Here is a 20,427-nt window from a genome sequence, read left to right as displayed (position 1 = left end):
GACAAGACGCAGCCTGGCACATAGTTCGGAGCGTCTACCGGTCGACACAAATTGCGATCTGGAAACTTGGAAGCCCACTGCCTGCAGGGAGCCCTACCAGCCGCTCAGAAGGTACTGTATTACAATTGATAACCTTGGGTAGCGCAGCCACTGCGCCCCGTATACCATTTTCTAGCTACAAGAAAGCATGCATCCGTTCACCATGATTGCCAGCGCACCGCCCAACACCTTGAAGCAAATGCCAGGATAAATCTACCGCACATCTAAATACTAACCCGCTCTAATGCTCGAGCAACCTCAGCGAACCCTGCACCACCACATTCTCGAGGATGGAGCCTGGCGGGATGTCGATGGTCTGACCCTCGGTAGCGACGATGATGACGGTACCCTTGAGAGTAACACCGCGGCCGAGGTTGACAGGACCGGTGATAGTCAGGTGGTCCAGCTCCACGATCTTGGGAATGGACGGGATGCGTGACTGGAAGCTCGACACCTTCTTGAAGTCGCTGCCAAGCTTGATCAACGGCGCAGGGCCGAAGCGGTTCGGGTCAATGACGAGCTGGCCGTGTTGGAGAGTGTACAGGTCTGATTTGACGAGCATTAGATCGGAGCAGGTCTTGACGGGCAAAAAGCGTCGGCGGGGCACATTGACACCGTGGGCGTTCTTGAAGTGGCGGATAGCGGCACCAACGGCAGTCTCGAGCTGCAGGACGGAGATATCGGCCTCGCCCTTCTTGTCGGCCGGAATAGACTTGCCGTTGGGGATGATCTCCATGGCGAGCTCGTTGTTCTCGACAACGCGCTTTACGGCCTTCAGGTTCATCCAGATGTTGTTAGTGTTAAAGTACTTGAACTTCTTGATCGACTTGAACTCGTTGACATGCTCCTTGGGCACCTGCGCGATTTCGAGCAGACGGACGGAGCCCTCGTAGTCGATGATGGTACCACCCTTGACGTCAGCCTTGGTCTTATCAGTCAGCTCCATAATGTACTCCGCCTTGGAGTCCACCATGTGCTGCAGGATGCGGAGGTCGACGACGGCACCAAGGTTATCAGCGTTGGAAAGGAAAATAATCTCGATGCCGCGGTCGATGAGCTTGTCGAGGATGCCAGAGTTGTACAGCGACTCGAAGACGTCACCGTGGCCTGGGGGGTACCAGTTGGCAATATCCGAATCTGCAGACTTTGGTGCCGGGAGAAGCGAATCCTTGAGCACACGCGGGTACTTCGACTGGTTGAAGGTGAGGATGTCGATGTTGTGGCCCTCATACTTCTTGATGATATTCGCGGTATCTTGGTCGGTATTGAACGAGTTCATCAGCACGAAGGGTACGTTGACGTCGTACGTCCGGTTAAGGTACTCGATCTGGCGCACCGACAGGTCGAGGAACGACATGCCGTCACGGACCTCGATAACCGACTTGGGGCCAACGCAACCCATGGAGGTTCCCAGGCCACCGTTGAGCTTAACCACCGCCAGCTTGCTCAGGTATTCAACCGCCTCAGAGTTGGCGAGGTCATCGTAGTTGACGACCTGCTCGGCTTTGGGAGGAGCGATGCGGTTCCAGTCGATGGCGTTGCCCTTAGCCTTGTCGTTCAGGTATCGTCGGAACAGGGCGAAGAAGTTGTCCATCTCCGTCTCGAAGCGCTGGCAACTGTTAGCCTCATTACTCGTTCCTTTGAGGACCAAGAGCTACTCCTAGCGTAGAGGTAAAGCTAGCAGGATAGATACCAATCTACCCAGATCGAGCCCAAACCCTCTCCTAGGAGTCTCTGATTTGTCCAGGTATGGAGTTTACTCACCTTCTTCTCCTTGGGGTCCGTCACCGTATCCGACAGCTTGTTGAGGGCATTGCGCATCTGCGAAGCGGCAACATTTGTGGAGGTGTTCTCGAAAGCCTGAAGAATGTCGGCCGCGTTAGCAGGAGCCATTTTGACTGAGTCGAGTGTTGTCGCTGTTGCGGTTGTGGGAGAAATTGTGCCAGGTTGCAAATGTGTGTTGTGCTTGAAGGAGTGACTGGCGGGTGCCGCGTGGGGCAGAACAGAGTGAAACGGGGACGATTGCGCGAGGCGTGAAAGACCTCAAGCAATTCACCTGCTGTGGAGTGGCTCGGTGGTCGTGAAAGAGGACCATGGCCTCGAGCCGTGGGTGTTTGCATCAAGGCCGCTCTTTCCTCGCCCGAGCGGTCACCGCCTTCCCCAACCTGGGAAGACGGCCGTAATGGCGTTCCGAGACGGAACTCCAGACGGAAGCTCTTGGTCGATAGACGCCGCTCCCGCTGGCTACGAAACGGGAGTGAATAGGGGAGTACAGCTGGTGGCGAGCTGCAAGAAACCGGAGCTCTACTTACCACATGTGACTGCGACTTGCCGTGATGGCGCTGGGCGAAGTCGGCGTCGGCGTTGCCCGCGACCTTGCTCGCGGCGGCCTTCAGGTGCGCGGGGATCGCCTTGGAGGCCATTGTGATTCGATTCGACGTGGACGGGAGGGTAGGAAAAGTTGTGCAGGGCGGAGGCTGGCAGAAGAGCGCTGTCTGGTAGGTGCCTTGGTTTCTGAAGGGCAATCGAGATTCGGTCTGTGCAGCGGCGGCGCTCGACGTGGGGCAGGCGAGAACGTACTCGACCTGGCTAGCAACAAAACGAGCAGAGGGCGGGCTGGAGGGAAAGGGACGGTGTGCTTCGCTCTGCTGGCCCGCGGGGAGCGGCGCATTTATACCTCACCGTCACTAACCCGGGCGTCGCCCCCGAGGGGAAGGAGCCCTCCGCCGCCGTAGCAACCTGATGTGATTTTCGAGCACATCGTTCTGCGCCTCGCCAATCCCGCCAGCCCCTCATCCCCTCGTTGCCCCCATCCAGGGCCGCCATTAGCTACCGCCGTGCCAGGATGTCGAATCATCTTCATCACGACATCCGAACATAGTCAACGGGATGCCAGACAATCAATTGACGCCCCAGCAAGCTTCACAAGGCCACGATGCACAACTGTTGTTGGGAGCTGGCGGTGGCGGCCATAGCTCCAGCACGCAAATTTATTGAAACCCCCCTCGTCTGCGCTCCGGATGGCTTGCGGCTTTCAGGCCCAGCTATGCCGCTTACAGTTGGACTGACAGGGTTCAGATGGCGGTCTGTACGTTGGCGATAGATCGCCAGCATTATGACGCTACGGCCTCAACGATGCAGCAGCCCAGTTGGTTACCCAACACTCCCCTCGGCGTGCAGCTGTGTGTAGGGCCTCGGTTGATGCAGTGCCGCTCTGCTCTTCGTACAGGTGGCAACGGACAAACGGAATATTTCGCAACGCTCTACACGCCAGCAGAACTAAAGGCATGGCCAAAGAAAATCGCCGACGCCACACTGGCAGAAAATATTGTGGCGTCCCACGTTCACTCCCACGCATGGTCGGCGCACGTGGGGGGTGCAGTCCGTAAATAGCTAGCTTGACATCTGCACGTCTCTCCGACAACCAGACTTTTCCGTCAGAAAGCCGGTCCTTTAACGTCCCGGCTGGCTTTCCCATGCTGTGGCTCTAGCCTGCGCCAATCTCCCCTGAGGCTGAAGTGTAGCGACCTGAAGCCCGAATAATAAGCTGCACGTAGCCACGGTGGAGATTATCTTGACCCTGCGTCTGGCTGCTTGCTCCTTTGGTAAGGTTGAAGATACCGTCGAAAGCTTAAAGGCACATCAGCGCTGCTCCACCCGGGAATTCTCAGGCAGCCGACGAATATTGAAAGATAACGAATACCAGCTGCGCCGCCAAAGTACCCACCCGAGTTTGATATCCTTCCCTTCTGCATCAGCTACCCCTTTACCGGACGCATTATCTCGATAGCTGGCGCATCTGCGAAGGGCACCGCCAAGGGCTTTTCGACCCGAAGTCTGATATAGGCTCCCTTGTCCTCGTCTTTGGTGAAGAACTTTTCGCGGAGCTCCCTTACAACCATAGTCGAGAGAGACTCAATTGTCTCGAACGACGAGTTCGTAATGGCCTAGCCTCCATCAATTCTCTTCTCCAATGCTGCAGGAGGGCTCTTACATTAACGACCGCCGTCTCTAGTTTAGCGTAATCATCGCCGCGGCTGGCCGGCAGACATTCGACCCATAGGTTGACGACGACAGGTTGCTTCTGCAGTCTTTCGTTGGAGTTGACGCCGATGAGACAGGGTATCTTAAGATTGCGTAGATAGAGTACTTTTGAGGTGAGTACGACATCTTCGACATAGACGGAGGACGACAGCCCTGCACCGTCCCCGAGCATGCTGCCTTTTTGGTAGAAGACATCAACATCAGTCGATAAGATGGGCGTTTGGCCGGCCACCTGGAGTGCTAGAGTTCGGACAGAGCCCGCCAAGTCCCACGTAGAAACCCAAGGACTGAGTTCGTTCTGCAGCGAGCTTTGAAGCTGTTTGCTCAGCTTCCCGTAATGCACTGTGCTCCGGTCAAGAGCATCTGCTTCTGCGGCAGAGTCGAACGGCTTCGCTAGATTTAGCGTGACCGTGACAAAAGCTCTCTGTTTCCTTTGGCGCCCCCATACGTCGACTCCGGCGTTGACTGTGACATCGAGGTTGCGGACGCTAATCTTGTCCACGGGGCCATGTTGAAGGAATTGGGCATCGTAGACAAGCTGACGAACGATCTGAGCCATGACGTAGGTACCGAAAGTCTGAAAGCTTATTAGATAAATATCTGTACATGCAACGATATGGCGCAGGAGATACCAATTGAGCGGATTAAGGGCCGCCGTTCTGCCCGAAATACAAGTTCGCGGCTTCAAAAAGACAAGCCCGTGTTCTGCAGGCCTTGTTGCTCAAACAATGAGACGAGAGAAAATGGGCAATTGGAAAAGGCGATGGTACGACGGCCTTCGAGCTGGAGGGGAATCCAGCCCTAAACCGGCCTTGGCGCCCTCGCGGAGAGTGGGGCGCCAGGCCAGGCCAAAGCTCCCGCCTATAGAAAGACCTAGAAGCTCCGCCGAACGTTTATTTACCACACCACCTTTCTGCCTACACGACGCCGAACCCGCAGTCTACCGTCGCTATCCTGCTCTCCACTCGTCTAATCAACTGCCATGGCTGACGCGCTGAAGGCCGAGGGCAACAAGCTCTTTGCGGAGAAGAAATTCGCCGAATCAATGTGAGTTCGTTCCCCGCCTCCGGAGAGCCTCAGCAGCTGCTCACACGATTGCAGTGAAAAGTTCACACAGGCTATCGAGCTCGACCCGTCAAACCACGTCCTCTACTCAAACCGATCGGGTGCCTATGCGTCGCTGAAGGACTACACCAAAGCTCTTGAGGATGCGAACAAGGTGGTGGAGATCAAGCCAGACTGGGCAAAAGGCTGGGGACGCAAAGGTGCAGCACTGCACGGCAGTGGAGACCTAGGTATGGCATTGCGCCATTATGTGCACATAATGTCCGCTAACAGCATGCAGTGGGTGCTACAGACGCTTTCGAGGAAGCGCTGAAGCTCGACCCGAACAACGCGCAAGTGAAATCCGGTCTCGACGCCGTCAAGCGCGCCATTCAAGCAGAAGCAAAAGCCGATGGAGTTGGCGGCGATCCTTCAGGAGGACTCGGCAACCTCTTCAACGACCCTCAGATGTTCCAGAAGCTCGCCAGCAACCCGAAGACCGCACCGCTCCTCGCAGACACCGAGTTCATGGCCAAGCTACAGCAACTGCGGAGTAACCCCAACGATGTGGGTCTGGCGATGCAAGACCCTAGGTTCCTGCAAGTCATGAGCGTGCTGCTAGGCATCGACATGCAGTTTGGCCAGCCGCCAGAAGCGGGTGAACAGGCCGGTGGTGCTGCTAAGGAAGCGGAGGAGGACGTCGAGATGCCCGACGCGCAGCCGGCTCCAAAGGAGGAGCCCAAGAAAGAGCCAGAGCCGGAGCCAGAACCCATGGAGACCGAAGAAGACAAGGCAGCAAAGGAGGCTAAGGCCAATGCGGACGAGGAGAAGAAGAAGGGCACGGAATGTTACAAGAAGCGCCAGTTCGACGACGCCGTTGAGCACTACACAAAGGCGTGGGAGATGCACAAGGATATCACCTACCTCACGAACCTCGGAGCGGCGAAGTTTGAGAAGGGAGACTACCAGGGCTGCATCGAGGCTTGCCAGCAAGCTGTCGAGTATGGTCGCGAGATCCTTGCCGACTTCAAGATGATCGCGAAAGCTTTCGCTCGCATCGGTACTGCCTACGAGAAGATGGGCGACCTCTCCAACGCCATTCTCTACTACCAGAAGGCACAGACAGAGCACCGGACGCCGGAGGTGCTAGCTAAGCTCCGAGCAGTGGAGAAGGCCAAGATCAAGGCAGAGAAGGACGCATACATCAACCCGGATGAGGCGGAGAAGGCGCGCGAGCTCGGAAATGCCAAGTTCAAGGAGGCAGACTGGCCAGCAGCCGTCGAAGCCTACAGCGAGATGATCAAGCGCGCACCAGATGACCCTCGCGGCTACTCCAACCGCGCTGCGTGCTTCATCAAGCTGCTCTCCTTCCCATCGGCGGTACAGGACTGCGACGAGGCCATCAAGCGCGATCCGAAATTCATCCGCGCATATCTGCGGAAAGCTCAGGCGTACTTCGCCATGAGAGAGTACAGCAAGTGTATTGATACGTGCACCGAGGCGGCGGAACACGACGAAGGCGGCAAGAACGCCCGCGAGATTCAGCAACAGGAGATGAAGGCGATACAGGCGCAGTACTCGGCGCGCGAAGGCGAGACGGAGCAGCAGACCATGGAGCGCATTCAGCGGGATCCTGAGGTATGTGTACATCCAATTTGTTCGCCAGTGCCAAAGCTAACCAAGCATAGATCGTCAGTATTCTGCAAGACCCCGTCATGCAGAGCATCCTGCAACAGGCCAAGGATGATCCGGCTGCGCTCCAGGACCATCTCAAGAACCCGCACATCCGGCAGAAGATCCAGAAGCTGGTGCATGCGGGTGTCATCCGGATGGGACGGTGAGCGGCGTAGGGACAAAGCTTGCCCTACCAAAGTGTAGGGTACGGTCGCGCCGCGCTCACGAAGTATGAGTAGCTCTGTGTACACGGAAGGACTCGTCATGACTCAATCTTATGCTTTCCAAAAAGGCGATGACGATATTCTTCGGGCTTTAGGTGCGTATTTACGGGCGTAACTGCATAGCGTACAGGTAGCCGGTTCATGAAATGGTATCTCCAATGTCGCTTCTAACATGCAAAAACGTTCTGAATCGTTTCTCCCTCCCCGTCATAGAGCGTATTCATCCACTCACTTGCTCCCCCAATTCGCCTTTGCCCTTCCGAAACCCGCAATTCTCTCTTCCAACCCTTTCCACCCTCACACCCCACTAATATAATCCAGCAACCGAAACAATGCCCCATTCTCCACCCTACACCCCTCGCCCTGCCTCTGCGCCCTCCTAAACCCTTGGTACAGCCACAGCCGTATCGTAGCGGGATCGATCGCCCGAAAGTTCTGCTGCTGGATCAACACGTATGCCTGGGCGCACAGCGTCGTGCTCTCCGAGGGCGCGGGCGCAGGCCGCGTTTTGCAGCTAGTGCACTCCGGATCCGTAGGGTCTTCGGGTGGAGCCGCCGACGGGCTGTCTTTGCAGCAGGGCGGTGGGCCGGGCGCGAGGTCGATGGGATCCGGGAGCTGGAGTTGCAGGTCGGCGAGGGAGAGCGGGGAGGTGCTGGTTGGGGAGAGGTTTAGGGGGTCGGGGATGTAGAAGGGACCGAGGAAGGAGAGGTCGGGGACATCGGGGTGTTCTAGGGGCGGTGGGGGTGGAAGGAGGAGATCGGCTTGCTGGTTTGGTGCGGCGCCGTTGGTTCCCTGCAGTGTGATGTCTTCCGCCCTTATGTCGCGTGCTGCGTCGCTCTCCACGCTCTTCGAAGCCGAGACGCAAGCATCTCGTTCGGCCTTCACAGCAGCGAGCTCCGCCCGAGCCTCCGCTAACTGCTTCTCTGCCTCTGCGAGCTTCTGCTCCAGGCTCGCGATGTAATCCTTCCTCCGCGCTCTGTGTCGGCGCTGGTTCTCTCGTACGCGGTTCAGGGTGTGTTCGGCGGTGACGCGGGTTTTGCGGCCTGCGTTGAGGCTCTCGCAGCCTGAAGACGAGGTCGGGGATGTGACGATTGCGGTAGGCGACGGCATTTCTGCAATTATGGGATCGTGATTTTAGTAGTGAATTGGCATCTAGTTGAAATCAGTGTGATAGCTGGGCTTCGCGAGAGCCGTCTTTCTGAGGTTGAGGATGTGAGACGTGAGGTGCTTCAGCGGTGACATATCGAGTGCCCCGCTCTCCTATTGGCTAGGGGCGGGGTGGCATCACCCAAAAGCCTCAACACGAGATGCGCCGCCCCCGTTGCCTCTGCGCTCCAAGACGGACAACTCGCGGAATATCTTTGTAAGATACGAGATCATGAGATGATGAACTCAACGATGACATACCGAGTGGTGACATACCACGGACGGACATCATCTATAAAATAGGCATTCAAGACCGGATCCTCCTCTAGCCAACTACTACCTCAAGCAGATCCGAAGTGGACCTTTGAGATCAAGCCAGGATCGATATGGACGCCAATACCATCTACGAGAAAGTCAACGAGCGCTACAGCGCGACAGCTCTAGCCGCGGACAATGTTCAGTATGGCAAGGCCGTCGCTGAAGCCTTTGGATATTCTTCTGAAGAGCTGGCATCCATCCCGGCTGAAGCCAACCTCGGATTGAGCTGCGGGAACCCGCTCGCGCTGGCGAAGTTGAAGGAGGGCGAGACGGTTGTGGACCTGGGCTCTGGCGCCGGCTTTGATTGCTTCCTCGCTGCAAAGAAGGTTGGAGAGAAGGGCAAGGTGATCGGTGTGGATATGAATGAGGTATGCTAGTACTCAATCTACTCCTAACCCCTTCTCTGCTTTCCCTCTGCGGCTCTTAACAAAAGCCAGGACATGCTCGTAAAAGCACGCCGCAACGCGGAGAAAGGCAACATCACAAACGTCGAATTCGTCTACTCCAAGATCAGCCAGATGGACCTCCCCGATGCCTCCGCAGACGTCATCATCTCCAACTGCGTCGTCAATCTGGTGCCCGACCCCGAGAAGCCGCTCGTGTTCAAGGAGATCCACCGGCTGCTCAAGCCGGGCGGTCGCGTCGCCATCTCCGATATCCTCACCAAGAAAGAACTCACGGAGCAGATGAAGAAAGATGTCGCACTCTACGTGGGCTGCGTAGCCGGCGCGAGCATGAAGGAAGACTATGAGAAGTGGTTGAAGGAGGCGGGCTTTGACGATGTGCTGGTTGTGGATGCGGGGTCAGATTTGAATGTCTATGTGCAGGCGGATGGGGGTGAGACAGTGGGGAGTATGTGCTGTGGACCGGTGCAAGAGGAGGGTGGGAGTGGATGTTGTGGTGCTAGTGGGAAGAAGCAGGACGGTAGTGAGTGTTGTGGTGCTGGGAAGAAGCAGGACGGAGGTGTTGTGGAGGATATCAAGACTAACTTCAAGGATGTGAACTTGAACGAATGGGCGGGTAAGTGTGACCCACCCTGAGGATGCAACTTCTAGATGCTAATGCGCACTAGGATCCTACAAGATCTTCGCTGTCAAGTCTTCCTAATCTTCTCGAAGCACACGCTTCTTCCCATAGTCATACTGAATAGCTTCCATTCACGAAACACAAACGCAGGCATACTCTCAAATTCAACATAGATCGTCCTCCCTCGTTTTATCCTCACATACTTTGCAATCCTGGCTAATACACGTCCCACAGAGGCTGATCATTACGCAAAAGCAATCAAACACGAAGGGTCGTCCCGAAGCGAAGCCGAGAGCTGCATAAATCCCTGTTCCGCGCCTGTACCTCCGATCCTCCAGCGAATGAGTGTCCGTTCAAGCCGCCGATGAGTATATGCTCCAGGTTCCCCGCCCCCAAATTGATAACGTCCGCATAGTTACCCTTCGCTTGGGAACAATTCCCCCGCTAGCACTTTCTCTCAACTGCCGCCCGAATCGCCTCCGTATCTTTTCAGCATGGGGCCGGAAGGGATTGAAATTAAGTTTCGGAATCTTGAATGCATGGTGTCTGCACAGCGGGTTCGTAAGCACCAACCACACGCTTGGGACGAACGAGGCCCTCGAGCAACATCAATATAAGAGGTCGACAATTGCTCAGCTCTGGAGCTCCCCTCCCTAGAACTTCTCGTTCCCCTTGTACTTCCCAATCCAGATCTCACAATGGCCCTTCCTATCGACTTCTCCCCTATTCAAGCCCACCCCTACCTAACCATTTTCTCCCTTCTGTCAACCTACCTCGTCCTCCTCACCCTCTACCGTCTCTTCCTCCACCCGCTGGCACACATCCCCGGCCCCAAACTCGCCGCGATAACCCAATGGTTCGAATTCTACTACGATGTCCTTCTCGTCGGCCAGTACCAGAACCAGTTCATGCGCTGGCACGAAAAATACGGGCCAATCATCCGCATAAACCCAAACGAACTGCACTGCATCGACCCCGCCTTCATCGACACCATCTACGCCGGCGGCGGCAGCGGCAAGAAGCGCGACAAGGATGTCTTCAACCTGAACGCCTGGCAGCTCCCTTACTCCTGCTTCGGCACCGTCTCACATGACGTGCACCGCGTGCGCCGCTCGAGCGTGAATCCTTTCTTCTCGCGCGCGTCGGTGGCGAAGCTCGAAGACAGCATCCGCAGCTACGTCGACAGAATCTGCGCGCACGTCGAAACCTACAGCGGCACCGGTGAGCCATGCAACCTCACCGCGGCCTTTACGTGTCTCTCCACCGATATCATCACCGGCTTCAGCTTCGGCTGGGACCGCGGCTACACGGCCAACCGCGACTTCACGCCGAACCTGCAGCAAGCTATGCTCGGGGGCATGAAGCCGTGTCATCTATTCCGCCACTTGCCTTTCCTGCTGCCTATCATGAACACGTACCTCCCCGAGAGTGTTATTGCGAAACTGATGCCGGATGGGCCCGAGTACTTCCGCTTTGAGAAACGGCTGTATGAAACGGTGGATGATGTGCTGGCGGGGAAGACGGAGTTGAAGGAAAAGGAGGGACAGAGGACTATTTACAAGGAGATTTTAGAGGGAAAGTTGCCGGAGGCGGAGAAGAGTGCGGAGAGGATGAGACACAGCGCGAGGGAGATTATTGGGGCGGGGACGCTGACGACGGCTTCTGGTAGGTATAAGTCCACGAAAGATAGAAGAAAGGGCTAACTTGGGTGCCCCTTCAGCCCTCTCGATTGCCAGCTACTACCTCGTCGCCAACCCCTCCACAATGGCTAGACTCTATGCAGAGCTCGAGACCGCCATCCCGGATCCATCCACAATCCCACCAACCAAAACCCTCGAACAGCTTCCTTACCTGATAAGTTCCCCTCTTCTGCCTATCCGTTCCATCCACCCTCTTTCCCGCCCCCTTTTCCCTCGCACCCCACTAATTCACCTCCACTCAGCCGTCCTCCACGAAGCCCTCCGCTTCTCCTGCGGCATTGCCAGCCGGATCCCGCGTGTGCCCCACGAAACCCTGCACTACACCGGCACCCACGCCGGTCGCTCCATCCAGTACACCATCCCGGCCCGCACCACCATCGGCATGTCGACGTATCTGATGCATAATCTACCGGATGTGTATCCAGAGCCCAAGTGCTGGCGGCCGGAGAGGTGGCTGGATGAGCAGGGAAAGAGGCATAGGGACTTAGATGCGTATTTTATGGCGTTTTCGAAGGGGTCGAGGCAGTGTTTGGGTATCAAGTAAGTTGCACCGTTCTGTTTGTTTGCTTGTTTGTTTGATGGGGAGGGGAGTGAGGTTGGGGTAATGAAGGGCTTCAGAGTGAGCGTTGCGCACACCGATAGAGCACGGCGGCCTCTCCCTAAATAAGCATGCAGTTTCTCTTCGTGCGGGGAACTGCGCTAACGCGGCGACAGCTTGGCGTGGGCGGAACTGCACATTGCGGTTGCGACGTTCGTGCGGAGGCTTGGGAAGAAGCTAGAGTTGTATGAGACAGGGCCGGCGGAGGTGGAGTATAAGTGTGAGTACTCCCCACTGGGGGGATCAGTCATCGAGGCTATGTCAGGCTGACTTTTGCGAAGATGATTTGTTCGAGCCTGGGAAAGAGAGCAATGTCGGTATCAGGGTGTTGGTTCATTAGGCTCTTCTGCGCTGTTTGCTATTGTGGGTCGGACATTGTTGGGGTGTACCTTTATCTTATCTCGGGCTCTTCTTGGTCGAGCGGCGCGAAGCCTTTCCACTCGATACCTTTTGACTGCCCCCTGAGGTAATTCCTCCCGTGAGAGAAGCCGATAAGATAGTGCTAGCGCTTGGCTCTCAAACTTTCCGATCTATTGAAGACCAGGTGCTCGTGATGACGTCGTATGGGCATTCCCGCTATGGTCTCCTTCTACGTCATTCCCCTGAGCGAGGCCGCGCTGGACATGGTTATTGTACCTCTTCCACATAAATACCCGGCTCTTGTAATAGGTCTTTGCTGTGTCCGGTTTCTTGAACTTGAACTTGAGGAGGTCGTGCTTGAGGTAGAGCCTTCGAACTGCTAAGTCAGTGTGAGTCCGACTGTCGCACAACCTGCGTCTCCTTGTCCATATCCCACACGATGGGTTCCAATGCTTGCGCTCGACATGCCGACGTCGGATCCGAGCTGAGAAGAACATATTGGAAGCAGCCGAGATCAAGTGACGCAGACCGCTACCACACGTGTAACGTTCGCGCACTCATCCTTCCGTCTTCCCGCTTTTCGCTGCCACGCTGAACACTTGTATTCCAGGATAGCGCAACCATCGGCGATGCCGTTTACCATGCTTAAACCTAATTCCCATCGCCAGTCTAAAAGTGATTAACGAAGGCTCGAGCAAGCTTCTACCGAAAGTCAGAGGCCCCTGGGCTGCTTGCTTGTATCCGCGTTCGTAGGAATCTGGCTCGAATCTTCGTTTGCTGTTTGAGTGCGGGTGCAGGTCATGACGACTTGATGCTTCTCTGCGGATCGAGGATGAGGATGCGATAGCGTATACCGTCGATTGATGTTTCGGTCGTAATTGATGTACGGCAAGAGTATTCTAAGCGATTGCTGTATCGGAAAGATGACGCATGTGCTATAGCAAGTGGGTGGGCTGAAAGTGAGAAGGTCGCCCGTCGATCGTGAATGGAAGAGCGGTCGCGGTATCTCGCCACGTGCCTAAACGAACAAGCGGTAGGAAGGGAATGAGCAGTGGCGGCGGTGGAGGCAACCTTTATCTGCATGTGGCAGTCGTCACTTGACGGGAGGACAGTGTGATCTGTCGCCATTGCGATGACTCATGAAAGCCTTCGCGCTTCGACATGTATAAGAGTCGAGGAGAGGGCTGAAGCGAGTGAGCCAGCAGTGAGATAACGGTCAGCCTTCAGCCCCCAGCGAGAAATCGCAACGACAGTGCCGTTCCCCCACAGTCCAGTCCAGAAGCTCTGTAAACTCCAGCAGCTTCCGTGCCTCTGACTCCCACAAACCCAACAAGGAGTGAAATACCCTACGCCACGCAAACAGGTTCATATAAAATACGAGGCCGTTATAGTTCCCGCGTCCGGGTAATATGTGGCCGGCAATCTGTGGGTGACGAGCCGAGATCGTTCAGATATTGCATCCGCGATACGGAATATTGATCACGCAATGCCAAGGGCGGGATCCATTTACGCCCACCGCTCTTCTGGGACGATTGATACCGGGCTTGCGGATCTGATGTTCGACCTCACCTCGGTGCAGTTCGAGCGCCACATGCAAAATACTAGAGCCCTGTACCTAAGGTATCCTTAGAGTCTGGGTTGTCGGAAAGGGGCTTTTTAATCGTCGACGGCCTCCATCTATAGTCACACAGTAGTAATAGAGCAACGGCGAAGAACTCGTCGTGGCATATGTACAAGGTCTTATTGAACAGTATATACATTAAAAGATCAATATCATATCATATATGTTAAGCGAATACTCCTCCCCCGAGGCTCCCCACCCCTCAACATCCCCATCTCTTGGGCACCCGCCCACACCTACGCATAGATGTAGCAGAATGGGCCGGCAAGGGTATGACTGGCGTCACGGATCGTGATGACGGGCACACCAACGTACCCCAGATCCAGCGTATCATCCAGCGTCGCGTTTCTACTTGGCGGCTGGTTGTTCACCGTGATAGTTGCACCGATAGCGTACTGCCTGTTCGCGATATCCAAGTTCTGCCACGTCCAGAACACGCGGTCGATCATGGCGTGGTGCAGGAAGAAGTACGGGTCGGCGGGGGAAGCGAAGAGATCACCGCCTGGGTCGCCGCCGTTAGTAAAGTGGCCCGCTGTGTGCACGCCCAGGAAGCCGTTGGGGAAGTCACCCTGCATGCGGGTGGAGAAGTCATAGAAGGTGACGTAGTTCTTGAGCAGGTCGGCGACGTCGGAGTCCTTGGTCCAGCCCGAGGCGGCGGCTTTAGAGATGTCGCGGCGCAGGCAGCGCGGGTTGTAGCCCAGACCGGTGAACTCGGGGTTGGGGGTGTAGTCAGCCAGGACGGGGGCGACGGGGCCAAGGTTGACTGTCCAGCTGTGGAGGTGTCAGTGGGCTGGGACCACGAGTTTTTGTAGAAGGCACTTACTTTTTGAAAGGACCAGACGTGACGCAGCCACCACCATTTCCAGGTGGAATGCTGACTCCACACTGATCCGGGGAGGGAATGCAGGTGTTGTTGCGTCCAGCGACATTGGCGCCGTCACCTGACATGCTGGTAGCACTGCCGTCGAACACTGGCGACGCCGCTGGGTTATCAGCCCACTTCGGCCAGTTATAATAGGGCTGGTAGCCCGTATAACCGCACTCGTTCCTCAGCGCTTGCTCATATGCCCAGGTGAAGTACCGATGCCATGTCAGGAAGTTGCCCTGCTTACGTTAGATTAGGCACATTGAGGGGTCGCGCGAAGACCTACGGTCCCGTGGATTGTCAGAGTCTGGCTGATGTGCATGGCTACGAAGTCATCGTAGCGGTTCTTCGCACCTGCTGCGATAGACGATGGAGTCTTTGCTGGCTTGGTGGAGAGGCAATTGACGGCTGCGATGTAGTTCTTCTTCTCTTGGGTGCTGAACATCGACCTGCAACGTGTTAGAAAAGGTGCAAGTATCCAGCAGGATATCAAGGCTCACCATTCTCGCCGAATCGCTACGTTCTTGAGCGTGCACTTCTGTGCGTTTGGATAACCATGCGCCGCGACGTACATCCCAAGATTGAAGACACCCTCCGCTGCCAAAGAGTCCGTCTCGAGGAAGTTCGAAGTACGAGCATCTAGCGGCGCTGCGCCAACACTGCCGAGCAGCGCAGCAGCCGTGACACTCGAGAGCCTCATGATGCGTTGGGGTGAGGCTGCAAAAAGCGATGAACAGCAGTTCGTGTCCCGTCCCAAGGAAAATATATTAAAAGATTAGGACGAATCCGTAAATAGCACTGCAGGGCAATAACACTAAAACACAAATGCTGAAACGAGGGGCAACAATATTAAAATGGCCCTCCTATAGTTGCAATCCCCGGGACGAAGAGAGGACGTGTCCTGGATCCCGGATGACCTGTCAGATGCTGACGCTTTTATAGATGGTCGATGAATGGAGCACGGTGCGGACTCTTGGGCAGCCTCCACGTGCAGAACTCGTGTTAATCGACGTCTTGCATACGCGGCGCATATCCGATAGTTCGGAAATATGGAGCTCTTTGGGTATAGCAGAGACTTTTTGGTTCCTGTATTTGACCAGCATGAAGCCTATGCGCTGCGCCGTCGCCGTACAGCATGGAATACGTAGACAAGACTGCCCGTTCTAGACGAGGAGGCGTTCGCGGGGCTGTAATGTGCTTGACGAGCCTCGTAGATAAAAAGCCGATACTGGGATATTTATTGGAATGAAGGGGTGTGTAAGCGCCAAAAGGTGGGATGGAGCGAAGTGGCCTTGCAAGGAGTCCCCGGTGGACAGAGTGTTGAACATGATCAATGGAGAATATTTCCCAAGAAGCCGATGGTGCCGAAGGCTTGTCTCCCAAAGCGCTTATCGGATCGAATATCATTCGTTCTGGAAGCTTGTGTAACCAGCGATTGGGGGTAGTGGCGGCATGGCGTTCGGATCCCAAGACCCTCCCGCTCCCTATCTGCCGGGTTGTGTAGAGCCGAACTCGCCGAGCGGCGTAGCACTCCCGAAAGACGGAGCCCTGGAATCATGGGCATCGCATTCGCGATAGAAGAGGGTAAGTGTCTCGTAAAGGAGACAGACTCAGACTTTGGGCAAAAGACATATGCCGAGGTAAGCGGTATCGCGGTACAGGTAGCGGACATAGCCACGCTTTTGGAGGGGGAACGGGAAGCATCCCTGGGTTGCATGGGTGAACAAGTTGGTATAAAATTTGCGTGAAACTAGCAGTGACAAACGTGGAACACCGCGGGTTGACCGGGTTGATTGTTAAGAAATGTGACTGTGCCGCAGCGTAGAAAGATCATGGAAAAGATGGACTGGGTTGGAGTACTTTGTGCCAGCGTACAGACATGCGACAAGCTCCGTACTGCAATCGTAGACACGGTTGCTGTATCGGATCGAGCTGGTGTCGCCATCAAAACCATCTGGGGAAAGGGCTCAATTCGTGGAAGCGGCTGCTCCGACGACGGCGCGATCTTGAACATGCCCACAAAACCTGCGGCTCATCGTGCGTCCCTGATCCAAGTCCGGGGAGTAAGGGTCCAGTGACAGGCCCTAGAACGGAGATGGAAGGCTCCCACTACTGTACCAACGGGGACGAAGCCAAACACAGACAAGCCGCGGGCGTCAGTAAACCCAGTAAAGCACCCGTCTGCCGTCCAAGCGCTAGCGGCAGCGGCTGAAATCTGGCCCTTTGCGAGTGCTCAGTGGTCGTGTTGGGTCTTTCTCTCAGGGCAAAGACTGCCAAGTTCGAGGACAATTGCGCCATGTTGAAGTCTCTGGTCCCTTCGAAAGGGCCGCACCGAAGATGACGGGCCTGACGCTCGTGCTAATGAATAGAGTTTCAGTGGCAGAGCTGGTGGTGGAAACGAGTACGAAGCGACAAGCGAGGAGTAAGCGGGGTCGCGCCAATTCATCCGCCAAGACGCACGACTTCGCTTAGAGCACTGCTCCCCGCCTCGATCCGACTTCTGACAAGTTCCCCCTCCCTGCTGTGCACCCCGATCACACTATCGGAGGTCACGACGTCTTTGCCGTTCATGTGAACAGTTGCACGCAGCAACTGCTCCATCGTCTTGCCGTTCTGGCGACTTCTCCGCGTCTGCGGCTGCACCGGATCATCAACCGCCGACGCTCAGGGTTCCACCACAGCCTAAACTCGGACGCTACCATCAGCCACTCCCACTTTCCTGCATGCTGTCGCAGAGATGCCAGTCCTGTTTTTAAATTGGGCTACCAATTGCGGGCCGCCTTCAACGTCGCATCCAAGTTTCAATCTATGCCCCGCGGAGCAGAAGCTTGCTTCAGACAAGTGTGCAAAGGTTGGGCAGAAACGCCGTCTTCGTTGCTCAAGATCTCAGAAAGGCGTCAGGAAGTCACACAGTGTATCTCTATCTTACCGCTACGAGCTCCGGCGCTGGAGTAGCCGCTTCGGTTGGGGAAGCCTTTCGCAGTTCCGTGGCTTGAAGAACGCACCAGTGACACCAGACCGACCCTGGACGAGGTTTGCCATGCTATCGTCCTCGTGTGGTGAACTATAATCTCGACTCTATACTCTTTTTCTCCTAGCACTGGATGCTTCAGTTCCCCAAAGCGAGCGAGGAAAATAAAGTCCTGCGGTAGATGCAACGGCGACCTATCAGACTTGAAGGCCTGGCAAAATGCAAGGAAATTTTACGCCCAAATGCAAGCCATGCGAGTACAGCCGATCGTCCCTGGTTCATACTGTACACCACGGTCTGCACTACCTGATTCTGTAACAGAACTGCAGTCTCCCGTCGATGGGTATCTGGTAATTATCCTGCCAGGAGGTGTCCTTTGCTTTAGTTGGCTCGCCGCAATACCTACTAGATGCTGTCTTCTTAAACTTTGCCGATCGCGCTGTTGTCGATCGCATATACCGTAGGTCACTTTCTTCATAAGTAGTGGGTCCCACCCGGCTGCTTGTTCCTCTTGCCCTTTCCACCCATCGATCGTCGATCAGTATCTCCGGATTTCCAACAGTTAACCACGATGCCGGCGTGGATGACAGGCGTCGAACGGGCTTCGAAGAGGCAGGCTGCGGGCCCACCGCCTCTTACTCCAGAGCAGATCGCCTATACCAATGCTCCCGAGATTCTCGCGATAACTGGATCGTTCTTCGCCGCCGCCGCAGTTGTCGTACTACTCCGTTGTTATGTCAGGCTCGCGATTCTCAAGGTTTTCGGTATTGATGACTATGTAATGGTTTTTGCTATGGTATGCCCCGTCGCTTGAGTTTGCTACTGTTCCACTAACCACCTCTAGATCGTCGCGACGGCAACGTTCGCATGCTTCGTAATCGAAACCAACTATGGACTCGGCAAGCATTTTCTGGTCCTTCTGGCGGACCCGATCATGTACATGAATTTTGCGCGAGTTCTGTACGTGCATGCTATCATCGTCATGGTGGGCATATCGTCGGTCAAGATCTCCATTGCCTTCTTCCTTCTACGACTCTCCACGCGGACGCAGTATAGTCGGTTTCTATACGGTGCCATGGTCTTTATCGTTGTTCTTACTCTAGCTTGCGCGATGAGCCTGATTTTCCAGTGCATCCCGGTGCAAGCTGCGTGGGACATGAGCCTCCGACCTCCGCCGTTCGGAATTGGGGATGCGAAATGTTATAGTATGAACGTGTTCCGTAACCTGGGTCTGATGAACAGCTGTAAGTGCAACCCCATTACTTCCCCTGGATAGTCACTAATGGATTACAGCTTTCAACATCATTACGGACGTGCTCTTTGCGACCCTTCCAATTCCCCTCATTTGGAAACTGCAGCTTAATGTTCGAACGAAGATCTCCCTTATCGCTGTCCTTTCTCTCGGCTGGTTTGCGTGTGCCGCTGCCATCATCAAAGCAGTACAGCAATGGCACGTCCTTACCGACCCGGATTGGACCGTCAACGACTCCTTCAACATTTGGAATTACATCGAGTTTACCGTGGGCATCATAGCCGCCTCATTACCGTCACTAAAGCCGCTCTTTAACTGGGCCCTCGAGACAGCACGCGCGATCACGTCAGGGGGAAGATCGAGAGGGACTGGAAAACCCGGATACAAGGGACCGAACTCTTTGGGCTACAACAATATGGCCGACCAGTCGAGCAAGAGTATTGCGCTCCATAGCCTCACGAGCAGAGGCGATACCACACCCGGCAGTTCAAAGGGCCCCTACAACGTCAGGGTCACGACAAACCACCACCATCACACTGGGCTCGCGGACAAGGAAGCATGGGACATGGTGCGCGCGAAGAACAGCGATGAAAGCATTCTGCCGCTTCAGCGCCCCGAGCCCGGCCACAACGGGATCATGATGACGAAGGAAGTACGGATCAGCAATGCATAGGACGGCGCACTAATGATTTCACGGCTGCATAGAGGTGATTTGGTATGGAGGCGAGGCGAGTTGAGGTGTGGTTTGCTTGCTTTTGCGATCGCTGACCACGATCGCTCACGCCCATCCAGTGATACCCTTCGAGAGGCGCAAACGCGCATTGTATTTCGACATTTTCCTTCCCACTCTCACATTGCATTGTATATGCCAAAAGCATCTAATACCTCAATATCATCATGCGCCAGCTCTGAGAGCTGCGCCCAACCCATTCTTCATGCGCAAACACCTATTATCAGAGCACATATAACTTGAAGTCGCAACAAAGACACGATCAACAAAAATTCGGCCCTTCTCTTGACGCCAAACGGATGGCGTGGAATCTCCAGCGGCCCCTGATCAAGGTCTTTCCCCGCTCCCGACCTGTTGCAGATCGCTATTCAGCCGGTCGCCAATCAGCTTGGCCTTCCCACAGCCGGGTGTGTGGACAAACTGGAATGTCGCGCGCAGCAGCCTGAACTTGGGTCAAACCTTATGCTTTGACCTACCCTCCAGAAACTCGGAAAAAGAAGCGACTTCTTCCTACCATCTCGTGAGGTTTTTTGCGACAACATGCGGGGAACGCAGCCAAGCCGCGCACCCCGCGACGCAGTGTAACTCCATCTACAGCAATTCAATATATACAACGCTGCCGGGGAGTTTCATTGAGGGGTCGGCACGCGCACAATCTATCTGAACATCTGCCGGCCCATGCAAAGAGGACCTTGATTGAGGTGCGGAGGACAAAGTCCCGTCGAACTGCGCTTTAGACCTTCCCCTTCACGGACGCTGTCTCCCAGTGTGGACGGGAGGGCCGACCTCCGTACAGCACCGAATGGGTTCTCACC

The 20,427-nt window shown here is 55.4% G+C and overlaps 7 protein-coding genes across 7 annotated transcripts; 3 read left to right on the top strand and 4 right to left on the bottom strand.

Annotated features, from left to right (window-relative positions):
- Positions 1-18: 18 nt before the first annotated feature.
- BU26DRAFT_520555 (UDP-glucose pyrophosphorylase) lies at positions 19-2,911 on the bottom strand. Its single transcript, XM_033829313.1, has 3 exons — positions 2,352-2,911; positions 1,804-1,899; positions 19-1,648 (listed from the first exon to the last, which is right to left on the bottom strand). The coding sequence occupies exons 1-3, from the start codon at positions 2,460-2,462 to the stop codon at positions 281-283; spliced, it is 1,575 nt and encodes a 524-aa protein (XP_033682380.1). The 5' UTR covers positions 2,463-2,911; the 3' UTR covers positions 19-280.
- Positions 2,912-3,797: 886 nt separating this feature from the next.
- On the bottom strand, positions 3,798-4,642 carry BU26DRAFT_430383 (uncharacterized protein; the record flags this gene model as incomplete). Its single annotated transcript, XM_033823878.1, has 2 exons — positions 3,798-3,986; positions 4,034-4,642. The coding sequence occupies 2 exons, from the start codon at positions 4,640-4,642 to the stop codon at positions 3,798-3,800; spliced, it is 798 nt and encodes a 265-aa protein (XP_033682379.1).
- A 2,440-nt stretch (positions 4,643-7,082) lies between these two features.
- On the bottom strand, positions 7,083-8,186 carry BU26DRAFT_520551 (uncharacterized protein). Its single transcript, XM_033829312.1, has one exon. The coding sequence runs from the start codon at positions 8,133-8,135 to the stop codon at positions 7,323-7,325; it is 813 nt and encodes a 270-aa protein (XP_033682378.1). The 5' UTR covers positions 8,136-8,186; the 3' UTR covers positions 7,083-7,322.
- Positions 8,187-8,557: 371 nt separating this feature from the next.
- BU26DRAFT_532034 (putative ubiE/COQ5 methyltransferase) lies at positions 8,558-9,596 on the top strand (the record flags this gene model as incomplete). The annotated part of the gene is made up of 3 exons (XM_033831073.1): positions 8,558-8,857; positions 8,927-9,509; positions 9,562-9,596. The coding sequence occupies 3 exons, from the start codon at positions 8,558-8,560 to the stop codon at positions 9,594-9,596; spliced, it is 918 nt and encodes a 305-aa protein (XP_033682377.1).
- A 275-nt stretch (positions 9,597-9,871) lies between these two features.
- On the top strand, positions 9,872-12,265 carry BU26DRAFT_346764 (putative cytochrome P450). Its single transcript, XM_033822390.1, has 5 exons — positions 9,872-11,180; positions 11,236-11,369; positions 11,454-11,755; positions 11,930-12,033; positions 12,095-12,265. Exons 1-5 carry the CDS (start codon positions 10,214-10,216, stop codon positions 12,151-12,153), a joined length of 1,566 nt encoding a protein of 521 aa, XP_033682376.1. The 5' UTR covers positions 9,872-10,213; the 3' UTR covers positions 12,154-12,265.
- A 1,752-nt stretch (positions 12,266-14,017) lies between these two features.
- Positions 14,018-15,514, bottom strand: BU26DRAFT_459587 (Di-copper centre-containing protein). Its single transcript, XM_033825010.1, has 4 exons — positions 15,160-15,514; positions 14,946-15,108; positions 14,618-14,898; positions 14,018-14,565 (listed from the first exon to the last, which is right to left on the bottom strand). The coding sequence occupies exons 1-4, from the start codon at positions 15,357-15,359 to the stop codon at positions 14,031-14,033; spliced, it is 1,179 nt and encodes a 392-aa protein (XP_033682375.1). The 5' UTR covers positions 15,360-15,514; the 3' UTR covers positions 14,018-14,030.
- A 2,414-nt stretch (positions 15,515-17,928) lies between these two features.
- On the top strand, positions 17,929-19,608 carry BU26DRAFT_346524 (uncharacterized protein). The gene is made up of 3 exons (XM_033822389.1): positions 17,929-18,426; positions 18,475-18,874; positions 18,924-19,608. Exons 1-3 carry the CDS (start codon positions 18,202-18,204, stop codon positions 19,553-19,555), a joined length of 1,257 nt encoding a protein of 418 aa, XP_033682374.1. The 5' UTR covers positions 17,929-18,201; the 3' UTR covers positions 19,556-19,608.
- Positions 19,609-20,427: the final 819 nt, after the last annotated feature.

This window comes from Trematosphaeria pertusa, assembly GCF_010094035.1.
Source record: "Trematosphaeria pertusa strain CBS 122368 unplaced genomic scaffold BU26scaffold_9, whole genome shotgun sequence".
Lineage (NCBI taxonomy): Eukaryota > Fungi > Ascomycota > Dothideomycetes > Pleosporales > Trematosphaeriaceae > Trematosphaeria > Trematosphaeria pertusa.
The sequence above is the reverse complement of the archived record's forward strand: the minus strand, read 5'-3'. Positions and strand labels throughout refer to the sequence as shown.